This window comes from Nilaparvata lugens, chromosome 13 (genome assembly GCF_014356525.2).
Source record: "Nilaparvata lugens isolate BPH chromosome 13, ASM1435652v1, whole genome shotgun sequence".
Classification (NCBI taxonomy): domain Eukaryota; kingdom Metazoa; phylum Arthropoda; class Insecta; order Hemiptera; family Delphacidae; genus Nilaparvata; species Nilaparvata lugens.
The window spans coordinates 27,237,211-27,259,749 of NC_052516.1; the positions used below are offsets into that span (position 1 = coordinate 27,237,211).

At 32.3% G+C, this 22,539-nt stretch overlaps 1 protein-coding gene across 1 annotated transcript in view; it reads left to right on the forward strand.

Moving 5' to 3' along the window:
• The window catches only part of LOC120354120 (importin-13-like), a 21,171-nt gene extending 1,012 nt beyond the window's left edge, over nucleotides 1–20,159 (forward strand). The window contains exons 2-4 of the mRNA XM_039440408.1: nucleotides 1,077–1,232; nucleotides 18,629–18,803; nucleotides 19,992–20,159. Of these exons, the coding sequence (XP_039296342.1) occupies nucleotides 1,077–1,232; nucleotides 18,629–18,803; nucleotides 19,992–20,100 (440 nt within the window). The 3' untranslated portion in view covers nucleotides 20,101–20,159. The remainder of the gene's footprint in view (nucleotides 1–1,076; nucleotides 1,233–18,628; nucleotides 18,804–19,991) is intronic.
• The last annotated feature ends 2,380 nt before the right edge of the window (nucleotides 20,160–22,539 follow it).

Consider the following 22,539-nt stretch of genomic DNA (forward strand, 5'->3'; position numbering starts at 1 on the left):
TAGAAGAGTGGATAGAAATTGGATTCCAGTTGAAAAGTGGATAAATAGATGTATTAAAATATTTCTGAGAATACTGTATCAAGGACATTCTAGTAAAAACAGGTAATTAATACTTACATTACTGTTACATCAATTTCACTTGAATCAGATTGAGAAAATACAATATTTCATTTGTTTTTAACTTATTCTCTCAACAGCCATGAATGTCCGAAACATGTTGTGATAAAATATTTCAAAAGGGGTACTGAGATTTTTATTTTTCTGTTCATTCTTGTTTAAAATTACAATTATATTTCAATCGTCAAGAAAATATATTTTTTAATGGTTAAATAATAAATTTCATTTCATCGTGATTTTTTTAAAGAAAATAGATGCACAAATTTAAATTATGATAAACATAACCTAAAATCCTTCAATTTTCACCAGATAGACAGATATTTCATTGAAAAGCTAGCCACATATAATATGTGCGAGCACCTATTGCTCTTTTCAGATTTTGTTTTTCATCTGCACGCATGGTCATGTACCAAGCTTGCACTTGTACATATACGCATTCAATGTGATAACACCCTTGCATTCATTGATGATTTAGGGCCGGTTTCCGAGCTCGGGATTTAGCTAAGTTCTAGACTTTAAACAGCTGGAGTCAGAAAATTGGCTCTCTAAAACGGGGCGTAGTCGTAGTCATAGTCAAAGTCACGTTTATATTAAATTTCGAAAAACCATGAACACAATTGAAAATTGAACACAAAATAAAATAAAGAGAAAATAGTGCAAAATTTCAGCTTTTCTGAACTATTTAGGAATGTTTCATTTCGTCAAGGAAAAACGTTTCCAATTATAGAAATAAGAAAATAAAGATTTATTTTGCTGCAACTATTTACTGCTACTACGCCCCGTTTCGGGAAGCCAATTTTCTGACTCCAGCTGTTTAAAGTCTAGAGCTTAGCTAAATCCCAAGCTCGGAAACCGGCCCTCAATATTTCTGCATTTTAAGATGATGTTTTCCACTTGAAAAGTGCACGGAACTGACTGAAAAGTTTTTTCTATTTATATTTTTTTCTATTTGTTTGCAGCCATGAAGATCCTTCTGCTGCCAGAACTAATAACGGTGAAAGCAGCCGTCTTCTTCTTCACAGCTGTGATATCTCATAGTCGCGACCATAACCTGCTATTAGCATGTGTGCAACAGTATGGCGAAAAACTAGTGGAGACTCTTCTCGCTTGTATAGGTCCGTATAAGCACACTATTTACTTTAAACACACATAATGCTGCACAGAATAGAATGGCTTTTTTATTTGTTGACGTGGCGGAGTTACTGTCCACTACTCTACCACTTAACCATGTCGTTAGCATACACGGTGTAAGATGTTTACACGTTTAATTTTATATTTCGTGCCCATTCATGCACTGAACGTTTTCAAATTTTACACAGTTTACAAAGTAGGTTCTAAAAATATTCCGGGAAAATTTCAGCTCCCTAATTTTAGTAGGAATAAAATGGCGGCATATTGAAAATTTTACCAATTCTCTTCCTGAAAAAACTGCTGCCGCCATTTTGTTTCTACGAAGGTTAGGGAGCTGAAATTTTCCTAGAATATTTTCATATTTTTAGAACCTACTTTGTAAACTGTGTAGAATTTAAAATAGTTCGGTGCATGAATGGGCACGTAATATATAATGTGATGTACCAAAAGATTGTACAGCCCTCAAACTACAAAATTTCAATTTTTCAGATTGTCATGATGGTTAGCCTACATCATGGATTTCCTGAGATTTACATCATGGATTTTCGAGAAAATAAAAAATTTCCATTTTTCATGATTTCATGATGGTTAGCCTACATCATGGATTTCTTGAGATTACATCATGGATTTTCGAGAAAATAAAAAATTCAAGTTTTCATGATTTTCATGATGGGTAGCCTACATATGGATTTTCTGAGAATTACATAATGGATTTTCGAGGAAAAAAAAAAAAATTTCAATTTTTCATGTTTTCATGATGGTTTAGCCTACATCATGGATTTTCTGAGATGTACATCATGGATTTCGAAGGAAGAAAAAAATTTCAATTTTCATGATTTCATGATGGGTAGCCTACATCATGGATTTCTGAGAATTACATCATGGATTTTCGAGAAAATAAAAATTTCATTTTCATGATTTTCATGATGGTTAGCCTACATCATGGATTTTAGATTTACATCATGGATTCGAGAAAATAAAAAAATTTCAATTTTCATGATTTTCATGATGGTTAGCCTACATCATGGATTTATGTACTTTTCAAATCACTTCAAAGCATTTCAAAGTAGATTTAAATCACTTTTAAATTACTTTTAAATGATTGTACAATGATTTACAATGCTTTAAGTGGGCAAAATTGTGATTTATAATTACTTTCAAATGATTGAATAAGTTCTTAAGAATCATTCAAAATCATTGACTTATGTACTTTTCAAATCACTTCAAAGCATTTCAAAGTAGATTTAAATCACTTTAAAGCATTTCAAAGTAGAATACACATACTTCCAAATCCTGTTTGAATTACTTTACAATGATCAAAAGTTCTGTGAATGGGCAAAATTTGGATTTTTCAACTACTTGAAAATAATTTTGTATCACTTATATTATTGAAAACGTTCTCAAGAATCTTTCAAAATGTAGGCTACTCTAAAATCACTCTAAATAGCATTTCATGGTATAATAAAATCACATTCGAATTCATTTCTAATGAATTACAATGCTTTAAGTGGGCAACATTTCATGTGTAAACCAGTTGAAAACCATTTGAAAAGCACAGTCAATTGTTGGAATAAGTCCTTTAGAGTCAGTACCGTATTGTTCATTCCATATATCAGTACCGGTACCATATTATTTGAAAGTCGTTTCCAAGCATTATAAAATAACTACCATATCAGTCTGATTAAGATCAATCTGCATAACTGCAGGATAAACCAATTTCATGATCACCCAAGTCATCAAAAGCTATGATAATCCACTTTAAATATTATGTGATGGAAAATATATCTTCAATTTTATGTGACAAAAATTATAATCTACTTTCTAGAATAAAAAGGATATTCAGCTGGATGTGAAAAATTACATGACTTCAAAATTAATTAATAAATCCTTTACTTGAACGCATTCACATCTTATATAGTATATTACTGGATTGGAATTAAATTTTCTCAATATAATATTATAATCAGGCTCAAAAAGTGTTTAGACACTGTGCTTGCACTTCATGGCTGAAGCTCCAAAATCCTCTACTGTCTCGTCTTCATCGACTTCAGCATACAGCGAGATGTTTCTCCTTTTCTCCATGTCTGTGAACAAAAATTAAATCAACTTAATTTTAATTTCATCTTCACTGTATAACTTCAGGTACAAAAATTAGTAAAAAACGGAAGCATTTGCATGTAGGCCTACAGCAGATCAAGTTCAACAGATAACAAAATTGGAAGCTTGAGAAACTTAGTTATGTGCATTATCAATCAATCAATCAATAATAATTATTATGAAGAATGTCGTCTAAATTTGGAAATAATATGTTTACTTTACTTATCTGTTAGAAATACAAAGTTATTGTCATAAGAGCTCGTCGTATTGAATTATTTCAGTTGCTCTCCTAAAAATGTAATTTTTGACCTCTAGATAAATACCACTAGAATATTTTAATGACGACTCTGTATTTCAAATCAATAGAACAAAAGAATAGAATATCAAATCATTAGAAATATCCGATTCGTCAATTTGAATGGGCATTTTTCATGTAAAAATTGGCATTTGTTCTATAAAATTATGACCAAATAATATTTCGTTGACTAAGTCCAATCTTGAGAAATTATGATTTTAGTATAGCCTACTGTTAATTGTTATAGCCTTATGTGTCGATTGAAGTATATCAATAACTATGCAATATATGAACTTTCATTTTATCTATTACACAAAATTGTTCTTCATTGCCCTCTTAATAGTAATAATACATTTTTATTGCTTCACAAGATACAAAGATGCAATATAAATTTGAATAAACAAATAGAAAAAGGAAAAATATACCGTATCCAAAATAGTAAAATACGAATACTTGAATGATTATTTTACACATCAAAATAAGTATATTTTGCAAATAAGGTAGGCAACTCCCGAGGTATATAGTATATAATAGTAGAGGCTTTAAAGCTTGAATAAAAGTTATCTCGGTGAATTCGACCTGATATTAACTATTATTGACTATCTATTTATTTGTTTCTCTTTATTAACACGACAAGTATTAGTTTATTCGTTGAAAAATATATTGAGTATCGGTAATATAATATATTACAGGGCATATTATGTAGGCTATAGCCTATATGTAATGTGATAAATTACATAATGGTATGTGCAATTAACGGATGTAAAACATCCATGAGTCATTACAGAACGCAACCCCGAATTTAGAGGCAATTCACTTGACTATTGCTTGGTAAACTATATTCCATTCTCATTTAAGATACAATTAAATCATAATTAACCATATTAAGACTTTTTTCACCTGCGCGCTCTTCTAAATTTCGGTTGCAGGAGCCAATCGTTGACTTCTTCTCCAATGACAGACTCATTGACCATCTTTTAGAAATTTCTTTGGCAGACACCTGGAAGGATGAGATTAGATTTTAGGATTGGAAAGAATCATAATACAGATACTTACAGATATATATACAAATATTAATGGAATGAGTGAGAAAAACCCCAGACAAGCAATATGGAAAATAGCACATCTTTCATGAACTAATTATTGATATCTTATTACAAAAGAATTGTTATTAAATAAGTTGAAGCTAAGAAATGTTCAAGGGTATATTTATAATGGATTACAACGTTTTAATAAAATGAAATAATGTCAAGTATTAATTTATGAAAATATAGTTACAGTAAGTGTTAATTGGGCTACTTTTATGGAAGCTGAATTCAAACTGAATGTAATAACAGGACTTTTCATTAGAAATGGAAGAAAAAGAGTAAAACTGGAATAAAAATAATTATAAAGAATTCTTTACCAGTGTGGAAGTGGGGTATGCAGAAAAATTGAAATTGGAAAAGAAAAATTGGAATGAAGATTCAATAAAAATTTAAATAGAGAAAAGGTAAAAATAATGGAGGAAAATAATTTATGTATGAGCGGAGGATACAGAGAAATTAGAAAGTATGCAGCCTCTCTTCATAAACTGTTCTGGCAGCCCCTCCAACTGGAGCGAGCTACACGTACATCACACCACACAGGAGGTTACCGAGCGCCAAGCGCGAGTCAAAAAAGGAGTCAGAGAAGAAAAAAATGAAATGAACACTGATAAATTAATTTCCTTAATGTAATTTTTTCAAGAAAAATATGTATTGAAGCTCTTTCTTTGGAAAAATGTAATACCGGTACAGATAAGAGTACCGACAGTAAAAAATACTGTATAAGTTGAAAAGAATTCATCACTTTAGTACTGTATTAATAATATAATTAATAATTCACTATGATTTACTACTTGAACTTCTAGTTTATGAGTTCTAATGATTAAACTATTTTAAGAAAATCTAATGCCGTATTGATACTGACTTGATAACAGAACTTCCGTAAAAGGAATTCGGTTGTCATTGTGGATTAAAGTTATTATTGTGATGATTCTGAAATAATATAATGTATAACGCCAAGTAGATGGTGTTTCTACAACAGCATTACTTGCCACTGAGTGAGTGAGTTGAGGAGTGTGAAATTTAATTTAAAAGTATTTGCGCAAAATGATGAGATGGTAGGTAATTACAATTATCTTACCTAATTATAAGGTGTATCTTACCTTTGAAAGTTTTATTCACATTTGATCCAATGTGTCCTGAGTTTTCTTCTAGCAATTAAATTTTTTGTTGTTGCTGAGATATGCATTATGAATAATTAATGTATGCTTCCACTTTTTTGCTCATCTCTTTTTTCGATACCGTATTACTCTGTAGCATCATTATAATCATTCTCCATACATTGCCAATCGCAAACATTTCCCTGCAAATGAAAATTTGACAACAATAGAACAAATTTACAGGTATCAATATTGCAGGTAGAAATATTATTCATCTACTTTTTGTAGGCTTATTGTTGTTACATCTACTCCATCCTCTACTTATGCATATTGAATTCAGTCAATGATAATAAACAGTTGAATAAGAAGCGTCGGTACCTCAACGTTTTGTAGCTTTTCACATGTGAGAAGAGGTACGATATATAAATATGTATGCTGGATTGTTGTTAGAAAGGTTTTATCTCGATTATTTTCTACCTTATTCATTGAACAAGTGTAGCGAGTTCTTAATTTGGACTCTAGGATTTTAGCGTTAGCACGATATGTTACTCGTGATAACAGCTACTGTACCGAACTCTTTGACTAAATTACTTCAAAATTTGAAATCAGCATATCTTTGAGACCATTCTACAGATCAAAGTTATTCGGTTGTCAATAAAATTGACTCTTTCCTTCGTCCTTTATGAGGATAACAGGATATCATGATTCAGAAATAGATATGGAAAACATGTACAGTGGTAGCATAAATCATATTAATCACAAATTACACGTTATAAAATCAGTTTGAATTTTCCACTTTCATATGGTCAGGAATATTTTTTGTTGTCATCATGGATGTTAACAACTTATTCGATTTATAATATTGAGCCTATCAATATATTGCATATCTTAGGTCCAATAGGCCCAAAAACATAATAATGAAGTAGAACCTTAATAAGTGAACAATATAACAGATGCTAAGTATAATTTGAAATGAATTGAGTTAATATATTGATAATTGTTAAATGTAAATAAATAAATATAAACTTTTTCATTTCAATAAAATTTGAGGTTGAATATTTCTGAAATAGCTAAATTATTTCTTTTTTCCATAGTCGAAACTACATACCGTAAGGTAATAATTAAATTGAATTTGCTGTTATATTCATAATTGTAAAATCATGTCATTGGGCTGAAATTTATTTATAAGATATTAATACATAATTGGAACACATCCTCTTGCACATCCATATTCAGAACTGTCAGTATATAGTAGCATAAGCATGAATATATTATCGTATTCGAAACTGTACTTAGAGTTCTAGAGTAATATTATGTACTTACATTTTTTGATAGAAGATCAAATATTCACGTTATTTTAAAACTAATAAACGACTGAAGCACTGTAAAGAGAACTGGAACTTTTGACTTACATGCGAAATGTGGTGCATGTTGTTGCATCCTTTTCGACTGAAACACTTACAGAGACTAGAGTAGATGAGAAGACCAAAATCCAAAAACGCGGCAAAACGCTTCGATTTCGACAACGTGTAGTGAAAAGAAGGGAGGAAGAATGTGAGAGAGTGAGTGATGTTAGACAGAGAAGGAGTGGTTGTTGAACAGGGAGTGGACAGTGGACAATGGCCTGCCATTACAAAAGGAGAGAACCGAACGGTACTGATATTGTGGGCAAAGCATGCAGTCGAAATCATAAGGAAAGAATGGTTGATGTAGAGGTGTTGGAAGGTATGGAAAGGGGGGTGAGAGCTGTGCAGGGTGATAAACCCTGACGACCAAAAAGAAAAAAGCGAGGGCAATGTAGTCTGGTGATCTGTGTTAATTATTTCAAAGTTCAAGAGTCAAGATCCTTTTCATGTTCTATTATAATATATTGCACTATTACATATATCCTTTATTCACTAATAAGATGAGCTTTACAGTTTGTCTATAGCTCAATCGGCTACAGTATCTAAATCACAAGACAAAAAATCGATCATATGAGCACAATATTAAATATAAAAATATTTTTAAATTTAAAGCTGGTAATCAAGATTGATTACAAAGATAAGCCAAAAAAGTAGCGTTTTGTGCATTTACTGATGAAGTAGAAAACCAGAGATTACTTGAACTATCAACTCTAAGCTCATTCAACTTCAAGACAAAGTTGGAAATTCAAATCAAACAAATTATATTTTATGCATAATTGAATAATCGGACCGATTATGAATGAAGTATTCCTGAGAAAAAACTTTGTTCCATGCTTTAATATTGAAAATCGTTCTGTATTCTTAAGAATATCGAGCCTTCGATGTCTACAATCTGAGAATAAAAAGAGAAACCTACATGATGCAAAGTATTCTCGAATATTATGATCAGTTTCCCACATGTATATTAGTTGTAATGGAAAGTATAATACTTATGTCTCTTGCTACGATATCAAAGAAAGTACAGAATACTGATACTAAAAAAGACTTGGGAAATATAACCTAAAGATCTCAAAATTGATGTTGTGAGATCTCAAAATAAATAAATAATATCGATCAACTTCGAAAAGAGAGAAGACCGAAGGCAATTCTTGTATTTAAAAGATGAATTTTGTTATTTCCATGTAACACCAACATCAACTCGTACTACGTACGAGCACAGAATACAATTATAGGAGTTTTCTCTGGTACGAGTATAGGCCTAATGTCATTCATCCCAATTTGAAAGGATTTTTAACTCCGGCCGCAAAAGACATATCTTGTCAAAACAATTTCGCCTGTATTTGCTAAGAATTAAGCACCTGAAATGAAGTGACCTATATCTACTTCCTCCTCCATGTTGCTTAATGAACAAACCATATTGTCTTGTGTGGGATTTCAATAATAATTGTACAAGCTCATTCCCAGCCTTTAAGAACCACAGATTAGTCTAGAATTACGATTCTCAAATATGTAATTGCAATGATTGAATTGACTGGGAGTATGGCTTTTGTTATCATTTGCTGTTCTTATTGTTCACGCAACTTTCTTCGAATTGATTCCTCAGTTTATTCCATACAATTCAATTTGATTCCTCGAATCCATGCCAATCCCCGATCATGGAAACCAATTTTGAATAATATTCTCAATCTGAACCTTTGTAAATTGATATTCTGGAAGTTTGTAGTTCAAATCTTCCAAAGAACTTTTAACAAATCCGAAGTGTAGCATTAGGGTATGCAACTCACCAATCACTGGTCAAGTCAAGGTAACTTTTGTTGAAAGAATGTATTTGATTAATGGATGATTATTATAGTTTCAATTCGGTAGAGGTAATAAAGGACTGTCTGAATATTTCTTTACGCAGGGCTTTGGTTGGGATTGGCGCTAAGTCTATTAATATTGTGAATTAAAATGGAGACATTTTCCAATTTTGAGATAAATTTTATCTAAAATATTGGAGGAATTTTATACATTCTTATTCGAAATACCGTAGTCTCAATTTTATCATGAATGTAGTAAAAGTTATTAATCTTCTTTGATAGTCTATATATCTTGGTTACCGGTTATCGAATTAAGCTTGATCTGATGTTACCATTGGTATTTCAGTGTTCTTTGATAATAATATTTATATAACCTGCAAAAGTTGCCAATTTTCAATCCAAGTGAAAATTAATTTAAACTAGATTCATTAATATATAGATCTACTGGGTTAATTGTATGCGATCGGTTCAGTACCATATGTGATAAATCTATAGCTCAAGTTCATTATTGAGGAATTCTGAACCGACTCACTAATCACAATTTATGAAAAACTACCCTATTGATTGCGATAAAACTAAGAAGGATTTCTTATTCCTATAATCACATTACAAACGAAAAACATCACAGCTTTCTTAGGTCCTAGGTGCTCTCTGTGAAGTCTGGTGAAGATAATAATTACTTTAACTTCAAGAGAGTTTAAGGACCGTTTTCAGATATTTTTTAAACCTTCAAGTCATGTTAGCTTCTAGCAAATCAATTAATCAATTGATGTATTAATAATGATCTCATATTGGGCTCATTGAGGATGGGTATAGTAATGACAATCGTTCAAGTATCTAGTCCGCATTATTGTAGCTTATCTGAAAAAGTCTCTCCATAATTAAAGACATTAAAAGAGATAAATTATCATGATTTGCATGATAGGCTACCAAAGAGAATGAAGATCTCAAACTTTTATTTTTATAATTTTGCTGTAAACTTACTATAATCATAATTTATATACTATATATTATTAGGATAGGAAGAGAGTAATGAATAACTTATAGCCTTTCATCAACAGATATTTCAAAAACTACCTATCATTCCTGCAACAAAACTGTAGTCTAGTGTGTTCTATAAAATTTTGTTGCTTTCACATTATATTTGCAACAAGTTTTTTTAAATACTTTGACAGATTATACTTTCATAAGACTTCAAACGTTAATTCATTTTTATAGGCCTACTTATTAGTTATTAATCATATTAATTCAAGTTTATAGGCCTACTACTTAGCATTTATTATTTTTATGAAGATTATAGTTTTACTCATCCTACTGCTAGTATTAACTGATCTAATATTGGATTTTAAAGGAAAGGATTGGCTTATGACGTGCGGGATGAGAAATTCATGAATGACACATCATCATGTCTGAACTACTGGACTGATTGACTTGAAATTTTGCATCTGGACTCTTAATTAATCGAGGATGGTTAAAGGCCTATTTAAAATTTTTCAAGATTTCAGTAGGTCAAGTTTCCAGTCTGTCAAGTTTTCAATTAGAGGGTTACCTGCTAGTCAGTAATAAGTGCACAGTTCACTCACAACTCCCATTACACAGTTATTAAGAACTCTATACTATATTATATCAGGTCCTACTACGATGTAGCCTACAAGGAACTCCATACGTTACGTTAACGTGTAGTATAGAATTCCGTGCCTGCCCAGCAAAGCAAAGACAAGAGTGTCATCATCAAAGAGCCAGCTAGTGCCGTTGACTCATTCTTTTGAGTTCTGAGCTATTGATAAACTAGAAACATTGTCTACTTTTCAACTTTCTTCTTTCAGAAAATGTTGAGAACGATGTTCTTGCTTTGTAAATACATGTATGTATTGGTAGCTATAGTTACACTACCGGGGGTAGTTGGATGAGCAACTAACAATAGGACAGAAAGTCCTACCTCACTTTCTCACTATCATTTTTCCCTCTCTCTTTCGTCCCCTCAATCTTATTTTGTCTCTCTCTCACAATAATTATCCTGGTCGTGTGGGAAGGATATTATTTTTTATACACTTTTCAGAGTCGACAATTATTTGTTGAAACACCGCCGATTTATGTAGATATATTACAATATTATATTATTGTTATTCAAATTGCATTCTATCTTTATTTTCATCAATTGATTTTTTATACTTTGTAGAATTCATTAAATTTATTGATTAGCAATACTGCCATTCAATGTTAATTAGTGTATAAGCAAGTATATATTGTAACATGGATAAAGAACTGTGATCTATCTATCTAATTTATCTCACTTTGCTTGAATATATTAACAACTAGCAGGTAACCCGTGCTCCGCAAGGGTCTAATTAGAAACATGTCAAACTAAAAATTGACCTAATGAAATCCTGAAGAATTTAAAATGTGCCTATAACCATCCTTGATAAATAAGGAATATTTATGCAAAATTTCAGTCTAGAAGTTCAGACGTGTTGATGCGTCATTCGTGAATTTCCCATCCCCCATAACGAAAACCTCTTCAGTTTACCCTTCACAAGGTTTTCACAAGTTTATGTGAGAAGTTTTTATTTAAAGTCTATGGTAATGATTTAAAAAGGTTTTCGTTGCTATCTGGGTATTGTAAGAATTTTAAGATAAATTTATGTCAATTGATTAATTTCCTGAAGTGTGATAAAATATGTGGATGAGTATTTTATATAAACGAGGGTTTATCAGTTAATTCACTTAAACAGGAAGCTGATCAGATCTCTCGGATTTTGAATTTGGCGCGCTACCTGGTAATGGTTTTCAGTTATTTTTATGGTTCCTGATGGAAAAACATTTTTGTTTCTCTCGGTATTTAATAGGTGGTTGTATTATATCTATATTCGATTTTGATTTACGAGTTTATTATGATAGGGTCTCAGTTTAGAGAAGGTTATAAGTTTTAAAATTTCGCAAGCTACTAGTTTTACTGATGATTACATTTATTTACAATACTTCCATTAACTATTACTCACATATTTCGTTCATAAGACTGCATCCATTCAGGTCCTGAATTTTACTATTTCCAGTTACAGACTTACAGTGTTCGAAGATTATTACACACACATCGATTTCTACTCGTCCAATTTTTTGCCGTCCCCATAAATTCTATTAGATTAAACCTAACTTGATAAAGGCATGATGTTGTCCATTCAATTTGGTAGAATTATAAGAACGGCAAAAAATCGATGTGTTTGTGTAACTGGCTTATTTAATATTTATCCCTGGTTCAATCACAGTACTTCCAAGTTATGTTTTCCCATTATTTCAATTATTATCGTATATCATAAATCATTACATTTTGGGGTCACATTTGCCACTCTATTCATTGCCTCGTCAAGAATAACGTTAACTACTGATACATATTTTCAAGACTCTGCAGGAGGGGAACCATGTCGAATTGCTATCTCCATAATCGTAATGTTAATTGGGATTCCATATAACTCGGTTGATTTTCATCCGAAAGTTCCAGTCAATATCTCATTTTGAAGGTTTGTTAATTCTCTATTCAAGTTGCGAGGTGAAAAATTGATATTTCTTGAGAAAACATTTATATTGCTCTATTAAGTGGGAAACTTTTATGATTTTTTCCTGGCGTTTTTGATGAATATTTTGGAAATTTATCTTGCAACATGAATTAGTTTTGATGATTCTGTTGAAATCAATGTTTTCATAAAAATCTTCACATCCGTACGGTTTCTAAATGGAATCTAGCGAAGGAATTTATCGTTTGCAAGCCACTGAAAAATGGAGGTGACAGACCCTCACACGCACGCACAAGCGGTGCGTGACCGCCTTCAGTTGACTGAAGGCGACCGGTTTTGGGCTCAGTTTTCCTGTAAACAATAGTTCTTACATTATTCACTCCCTTTTGAAAGTTATTCGCAGAAAGAGTTCATGAGTAAAGGGATCTTGACCTGAGAGTGGACAAAATATAATCAGTATACAGAATGTTCTGAAAAAAGGTGCCCATAAATCAGGGCGTGATTCCTCACATCAAAAAAAGAAAAAAGTTATAATTAACATAGGTCCGAAAATGCTTAGTTACCAAGTGATAGAGGGTGGAAGATTTCGTCTGAATTTCTGTGCCTCTGCTGAAACGAAGCCCTACGGGTATTTGTTGGCTGTTAATTAAGATGTACAATTTAGCGTACTTTATGTAAAATGAACTGAAAAATTCAATAAAACCGTTTCCAGACCTGTAGCTACAGTAATTTTTAAGATATGTGACGAAATATGCGAAACTTGGTCCCGAAAAAAGTTCCTTTTAAGTTTGAAGCAGATTTACTTTGTTAAAAAATGTATCTCTCTCTCTATATATCTCTCTATATATCTCTCTCCCGATCGTGTTCTAATGGGAAGGATGTTATGTTATATTCAGAGAGTTGACAATAATTTTATTTGTTGAAACACCGCCAATCCATGTAGTTACATCGCAATATAATACTATTGTTTTTCAAATTGCATTCAATCTTCATTCTCATACTTAGTAAAATTCGTTGAATAAACAGCAATACTGTCATTTATAGTAAATTAGTGCATAAGCCAGTATATATTGTAACATACTGAGACATACAAACAGGCGGCTGTAGAAACAACATTCGTCCAAATTGTCTTGCTACCAATCTATTGCTACTGCTTTGTGGTGAGATTCACTTAAAACTGTCAGCATTAGCTGGAAGGGAACAGCATTGATGCTGTTCAGAAGTATGCTGACACATCAGAGCTACTCTATGATGTCATTCATCTTAAACTGACAGCATTGATTGAACGGAAACAGCATTGATATCATTCACGAGGTATGCTGACACTCAACCAAGCTCCTCTATAGTGAGATTCACTCTAAAATGTCAGCATTAGTTGAACAAGACGAGCTTCGATGTTATTTATAAGGTACACTGACACACAACCAAGCAGCTTTACAGTGAGATACTGTCAGCATTAGTTGAAGGTGGGACATTGATGCTATTCATGAGGAATACTGTTTTTTGAAAGTGAGCCACACTATAAGTACCTGACTCGGTCAGCATCGACTGAATGGGGAACATTGATGTTATTTATAAGGAATGCTGACAGTAGAAAGTGAATCTGTTCACAGTATAAAAGTGTCTAACAAGACTTTTCAGCATGGCTAGGAACATGTTTATGCCAGTTCCTAAACCTACAACAATCAATTAGTCACGGAAGCCTGTAACTGTGAATAGATTTTTCATTGTGGGGGGGAGTTCTTCTATGAAAGACTGACTATTTCCCTCTTTCTCTCTTCTCCCTCTGGCGCTCTCACACTCACACACATACCTTCTTCAGAGATTTTCTACTTCTTTTTCTTTTAATCCGAGCCTAGTTCTTACAAGAACGGGTAATGAATCCTGAATTTACCCGGCTATCCTGCAGAGCCTTGAATCCTTTGATAACAACTATTAAGCAATTCTAAATTATTTCATCCAAATTATTGTCAAACAATTTCAATTGGGAACAATTTTGATTTTCAAATGATTGGAAAGTACTTTCAAGTACTTCACTTCAATCATTCTAAATGATTCATAAATCAGTTTCAATCACCGATTATAAAATGATTGGAAAGTACTTCCAAGTACTTTACTTCAATCATTCTAAATGATTCATAAATCAGTTTCAATCACCGATTATAAAATGATTGGAAAGTACTTTCAAGTACTTCACTTCAATCATTCTAAATGATTCATAAATCATTTTCAATCATCGATTATACAATGACTGGAAAGTACTTTAAAGTACTTTACTTTAATCATTCTAAATGATTCATAAATCAGTTTCAATCACCGATTATAAAATGATTGGAAAGTACTTTCAAGTACTTCACTTCAATCATTCTAAATGATTCATAAATCATTTTCAATCATCGATTATACAATGATTGGAAAGTACTTTCAAGTACTTTACTTCAATCATTCTAAATGATTCATAAATCAGTTTCAATAATCGATTATAGAATGATTGGAAAGTACTTTCAAGTACTTTACTCCAATCATTCATAAATCAGTTTCAATCATCGATTATAGAATGATTGGAAAGTACTTTCAAGTAATTTACTTCGATCAAATAATTCTGAACAATTTGTAAATCATTCTCATGCAGTCATCAATTTCCAAACGATTGGAGAGTATTTCCAATCACTTGACTTCAATAATTTTCAATGTTCAATAAATCATTTCCAAACATTGGTCCACAAGATCCTTCTACATTATTATGGAGATATACTTCACACTTCATGATCTGTTGAGGATACTCGAAAGTTTATTCAAAGTTTTTCAATTTTCACTATCAATATGGATTACTCATTAGAAATCATTGGAAATTATTTTCAAGTAATTCCAAATCATTCCATTCAAATGATTCCGAATGATTGTCAATGGATTTCAATCAGAAATGAGAAGAAAAAATTCAATGACTTGAAATTATTGTAAATGATTTTAAAGTAATTATAATTGTCTCTTTCAAATCACTTCAAAGTACTTCAAATCAGTTGACTCCAATCATTCTAAATTATTCGTAAATCAGTTCCAATCATTGGTCTTCAAGTAATTGAAAAGTACTTCAAAGTACTTCATTCAAATCATTCTAAGTAATTTATAAATCATGTTCAATCATTGGTCTTCAAATGATTGGAAAGTACTTTAAAGTACTTTACTAAATCATTTAAGGTAATTTATAAATCATTTTCAATCATTGGTCTTCAAGTAATTGAAAAGTACTTCAAAGTACTTCATTCAAATCATTCTAAGTAATTTATAAATCATTTCCAATCATTGGTCTTCAAATGATTGAAAAGTACTTTAAAGTACTTTACTAAATCATTTGAGGTAATTTATAAATCATTTTCAATCATTGGTCTTCAATGACATTTCATGGAGAATTAAAAGTAATTTGAAAGTACTTTAAAATGATTTAACTTGCCCTAAAAAGAGGTGACAAATTTTAAATCACTGGCAATTAGTTTCAAGCACTTTCAAATCATTTCCTTGCTGCTTGGGTAGTATTTATAATTTAAAGATTCAAATCAGCTATCATTCAATATTCATTCTGTATCGATTAAAAATCATAATTTGTAAAATCTGTTCATTAATTTATTCAATATTTGCTGTAAAAGTATATCTTTCAGAATATATCCATATTACCGTTTCATTAAACTGGGTTTACTTCATTACACCTCCAAATTCGTTCTTTCTCGACTGACACATATTGATCGTGCAGGACACATCCTGTTTTGCAATAGTCAGACATTATCGAGTATAGTATCTATTATTAGACTATTATTTCTTCTGGTGGTAAATGGTGGTCGATTTTCTTAATCAAACAATAAACCTTTTTATTGGGAATATCCCGCAGAATCAAATAAAAAATCGACAGCCACTAGCCTACCACACCGAGGTGAAAACAGCATTAGAATTAAACTCGGTACTCGAAATATTTACTACTTTGGTTCAGCATTCTGTCTTCATATAACCCATAGTATTTATCAGAGACCCGGTTCGCATGGATTTGCTATTCTGTCTGCTGTTTTATGCGGTCTAATATCTTTCCCAACTACAGCACAATTATTGGATTCTAAGTATATTAGTCATTATTTGGAGAAAAGGTCCAACTCCTAAATTACTATCTCTGTCTGATCCTAGTGACAGCATTAATCATACCCAGCAGATTCAAATTGAACTGTATTCTATTATCAAATTGGATTCAATTCCATTTCACCATATAATCACCTACAGTGTTAAGTTAGAAATTCACCGTCCTTACTTCGGCTACCTTTGTAGACCGCCAAACCCTCTATTGAGCAAATTATTTTTTTCAATCTGTCTCATCCGTACACCAGTCATTCTACTTAAACAATCTGAACTTAATGATATCAATTCCCCGGCCAAACGAAAGTTAGTCAACCTAACCTACAACTACATACTGTTAAATTATAACCTCAAATACTGTAACTGTTCAACTATTCTCTTTAATCCAACCATTTTAATTATTAATTCCTTCTTTACTGTACATTCACCCCCCTCCACGGAGCAAAATAGGCTGCAATATTTGCCGACCCAAGGTAAGGCCTTCTATACGAAGAAATCGTACTCATGGTTGAACGATTATTATCTTAGTTTATTGTTTTATGATTCAAAATCAATAACTAAATATTTCCGTGTCCCCCCCATGGAGCTGGATTGTGACACATGACACTTCAACTGGGGCGGATCTGTGACAATAATTAAACGTGTAAACCTCTTCGTGGGGCACCGTGTATAATACAAAATATACTGAGATAATGAAATCGAAACAAAAAATGACAATAAAATGCTATGAATATGAGAGTTTAATATCAGAAATTAAAGTCTTGAAAAATAATTGTTTTTCAGAGAAATGGTGGTATTTAGAAGATATCTCATGGTGCAGGAAGTTTATGTTCCAAATTTCACTGTCAATTCAAGCTGATAGTCCAAGTAGCTATCTTTCGTGAAGCTACGTGACGCTGGTAGTCTCTTATACTGTTATGTAAATTCAATCTCAAACTGAATTGTAAGCTATTATATATAAGTGTATAAGCCAGTTTATATTGTAATCTGCAAGTATATAAGCCTCTTTATATTGTAATCTGCATAAATAAAGCACTCAATCATTACTGTGCCGTTCTTACACTCTCACCCGGCCAAAACAGTAACAATCAACTGTAGTCGTCAGTAATCGGCTTTAGATAACTAAAAATGGGCTTGGAAGTTGGAACATAAACTACTCATACCATGGGATATCTCGTTCTGTTATCTTTTCTCTATGACGAAGAAGGTTAGAGTGTATCAGAGAAGGTAGTTGAGAGTGTTGAAAATAATGCATATAGTAGAGCGGTGAAGGTAGGGTAGAAGGTAGAATGAAGCTAGGGTATTTAGATACATGCATTATTTAAACACTCTCAACTACATTTTCTGATAATTCACATTCTACCTTCGCCACTCCACTATGTTTTGATCTTTATGTTGTGCAGGATACTCTTTTTCTATGGCTTAGCTTACAATATTTTTTCCATAAAGGACGGCAAAATGCATTTACATATGAACTAAAAAATATCTAGCAATTTGACTAGTTCAATTATAGAATAATGTGCCTTCTGTTAGGGAAGGGACACACTAGGCGTTTTTTGAGACGAGTCAGCACGGCATGACATGACAGGAAGCTCTTTGATAGGCTGATTCTCGATACTCCAACCCTAACAGCCAATCGGAGAGCTTCCTGTTCTGTCGTGCAGTGCCGACTTGGCTCAAAAAACGCCTCGTGTTTCTCTGCCCTCATTTTGTCCACGATTCAATCAACTTACCTCAGAAACAGGTAACATTTGAGTTGATTGCTGATAAAACAAACTGCATTATCTAGAAGTTAAAATGAAATAAAAAAATTCATAGAAGTTGTCATTCATATTCATTTTTTGATCCAACTAAACACAATTCATCAAAATGTATTAATATATATTTTGGTTAATCAGACGATAATATTATTTAATACTATAATAAAAATTTGCAATAATAAAACTGAAAATTAATATGTAATTTTATTCCAGGCGGTGCAGCATCTAGAGTAAACATCGAGCCACTGTCTGACATTCTTTTGGAACTGAACAAAAAGCACTCAGACAACATGTCAAGATGGCTCACTGCGCACCTTTCTCGCGCAGATTTCCCCTCCCATCGACCCTCGCTGCAGGTCAAAGCTCACTTCGCCAAAACTGTAGTCAAGTGAGTTAAAAATGATTCCTTTATTTATTAGTACAAATGAAACTAGATATAAATAACATTTGAAGAGAAATAATAATAAGGCAACCCTTGTGCTATTTTGCTCCCGAAGTTAGGTAATATGATACAGTCCAAAATGTTGCATGCTGGATTTATTGCTTATAAAAATTAGAAGTAAATAGGAAAGAAAAATATTTTTGTCATAGTCATTCAATCTCAGCTGTTTTCCATGCATGAAATCAAGCCGGTAAACAGCTTTTGCAGAACAAATAAACATATGATTCTCATTACAGCATACTCTACTCTAATGAAACATATTATGTTTTCTTCACAGTCGAGTATGTTTCCTAGTTCCGAAATAGGAACAGCAAAACTGCTACAAAAAACCACCTTCAGCGCTCCAGGTGGAAGTTTCGTCAACTTCCGCAAAATTCCTAATTCAGAATTTGTAAACTAGGTTATGTTTATAGAATGCATATGTAGTAACTTTAGCACAAACAGTTAATGTTTTCTATTTTTCAATTATTCTTCTTTAGATTGTTATGACAAAAAATAGTGTACGTTACTTGGACGTGAATGTCTTTTGCAGTGCTCGAATGAAATTCCAGTCTCGGCTAACGCCTCGACTAGAAACGTCATTCTCGACTGCAAAAGGGCCTTTCCCGTCCTTGTAACGTAAGATACTATTATCATTCATTTATTTATTCAATGATATACAGTCATTACAATGATTGAGAGTAGACGATGGTAAATTATTATACGAAGAATATTAGGCATACGATTTTAAACTATGGCTAACGTGTTCATGAATTTCAATGATGTATTTTGCTTACTCCTTCATTGTCAAGTTTTGATTTATTGGATCGTTCTGCATAAGAAAGTGTGTGCCGTTAACTTTTTTTAAAAGATTAAGTTACGTCCTAAAAACTCCATTTATGGAGTATAAGACAAGTCAAGAATATTAGGCATACGATTTTAAACTATGGCTAACGTGTTCATGAATTTCAATGATGTATTTTGCTTACTCCTTCATTGTCAAGTTTTGATTTATTAACCTCAAGTTATTCTAAACTGTTATTCTAGTGATTAAATTCATTATTTTAATAAATAAATACAAGGTTTCAAATTGATTATTCGAATTAATAAGTACAAGGAGAAAAATTCATGTTGAAATTTTTTGACCTGTTACAGACATAAAAACCGTCACAAGTTGCAGGAGACCGTCAGAGACTTCTCGCTAGTGTGTAGGGGACTTGTGAACACAGAATATGCGGCGTCGCATAGTGAAACAACCGAGTAATCAATCAATCATCATGCCAAACAACAATCTAAGCTGTGACAATTTCTATTTCGTGTGAATCAGTATTATTCTTCAAACATTGTATTTTCTAGAAGTCTATTATCACACTCACGTATTATGAGTGGCGTATTTTGATCAGAGTTAGACTATGGGGAGTCTAAAGTGAGATTCATGTTTTCAAGTCAGTGGATTTTATAGGAGTGCATACTTGTTACTTTTCTATATTTATCACCTTCTATAGTAGAAGATTATTTCATAATTATTATCAATCAATCAATCAATTTATTCAAATCAACACAATATACATAAAATAAATCAAAACACAAAATTATATTTAATAATAATTCATATTACGATGAAATAGAAAACGATATTGTCAGTTCCACATAATTTATTTAAGCCAAACTCAAGTTTGCACTATAAGGAATCATCTTCAGTAGTAGTAGCATTTTTTGGTTAATATTCACACCAGTATAACCAAAACATTTACAATATTTAAATAAATAGTTCCATAGTAAAATAATTCATATTTATGTATTTTACAACTGGTTATACTATATTATCACCATAGAGAAACAATAGCTCAAGTAGATATCCCATGGTATAGGGCGTTTATGTCGAAACTTTTACTGTTATCTCAAGCCGATAGTCCACGTATTTCTTTCCCAAAAAGGTGTGTGACGTTCATACACTCTCACCCGGCCAGAACAGTAAAAATCTACAATAATCGATAGAAATCGACTTGAGATAACAGTAAAAGTTGCGACATAAACGCTTTATCCATGGGATATCTACTTACGTTATTGTGATACTCTATGGTATCAAGTTCTTAATTTTATTCAATCAATATAGATACTGTAGCTGTGATACAAGTCATCCTGATATACCTTATATAATATTAATAATTGTTCATGATACTTGTTAATAATGGTATTTTTTATCTCAAATATACTACATGCATAAAGAAAATACAGGGTGATTATAAAAGGACTTTACAACTTTGAAAGCTCATAAATATTTATTGAATTTTACAGAATTGAGAAAGTTGCACAAGTTACGCCTGATATGCTGATACGAGTGTGGCAAGAAATCGATTATCGGTGGGATGTATGTCGCATTACCAACGGCTGTCACATCGAACCAAAATAACACCCACACCTTTTGAAGTAAAGTAACAAAATTACACCTTTCTCAATTCTGTAAGTAATTTCAATAAATATTTTCGTTCTTTCAAAGTTGTAAAGTCCTTTTATAATCACTCTGTATATATTTTCATTATTTTATAAAACAAATTAACTGTTCAGATTGAATATTCTGGTACTTAATTTTTCCACATAACCTACACACATTTCTAGTAACGGCTCAGAGTTAGAAAATGATAAAGCTATCGGCTTTGTCTAATGGCAGACAAGGATAGCAAACCAAACGAATATTGATGACTTGAATTCGTAAATCTCACTAAAGTAGTGTTTACATGATGCCAGTAGCTGATGCTAGTCAACTAGATCGTCCACTACCACTAGCATCGTGTAAACGCGACATTCCTGTGCGCTTACTTGACCTAAAATACGTCCTTAAGTACATAAGTGTAAAGGAACCTTAAGGTGTGTATCTACTGCAACGTTATTCCAGGCTTCATTCAAGTTGGGGTGTACAGTCCGGGTCCTGTAGCTTTGCCTATCGGCGGAGGACCACTAGACATACAATACTACCCTTTCAAAAACATCTAACATTTTTGAAAATGTATCTTTCCATAAGCAACAGATGCTCTTTTGTATCTTCTCAGAAGCAACGTGTTGCATCCGAAAAGATACACAAGAAACTTTTTGGCGTTACATCCTTTTAGCACAACACAGCCTGTCAGCTGACATTCATTCAATATGCTCTTTCCATTGTTTGTGATACGTTGCAACTCTCTCATTCATGAAGAATTTCTGTGTATAGGGAGCTTCCTCCATCTAGGAAGCTAGGGCCACTGAAGCCTGATGTTTTTGCAAAGCAGTGAATATTACCCCGCGAACCATACCTTGCATATATGGCGTTTCAAAGTCACAGAGGCAACGCTACGGGGCGCGTACACACTGGGACTGGGATCAACGATATTGATTTGTGATCAAATTATTTATCACCCTAGCATGGAGCTGATCCAGTTACCTAGTATTAAAAACTGATTTAGATTGTTACAATCTTCAGGTTAATAACTGACTATAGTATATAAATAATAATAATATCGAGTGACCTGGTTGGCTCAGGTCTGATATAGTAAAAAAGTATTTTGTTTTTACTTACTATTGTTTAATATTTTTTGTTACTGATTCTCTTTTAACTGTAAGTATTCCTCATAAATAGCACTGAGCTCAAAAAATTGGAACCTCCCATTGTAAATCGATTTTTAAACATATCCTGGAACCTGATTTTATGTTGCGTTACACACTGGAC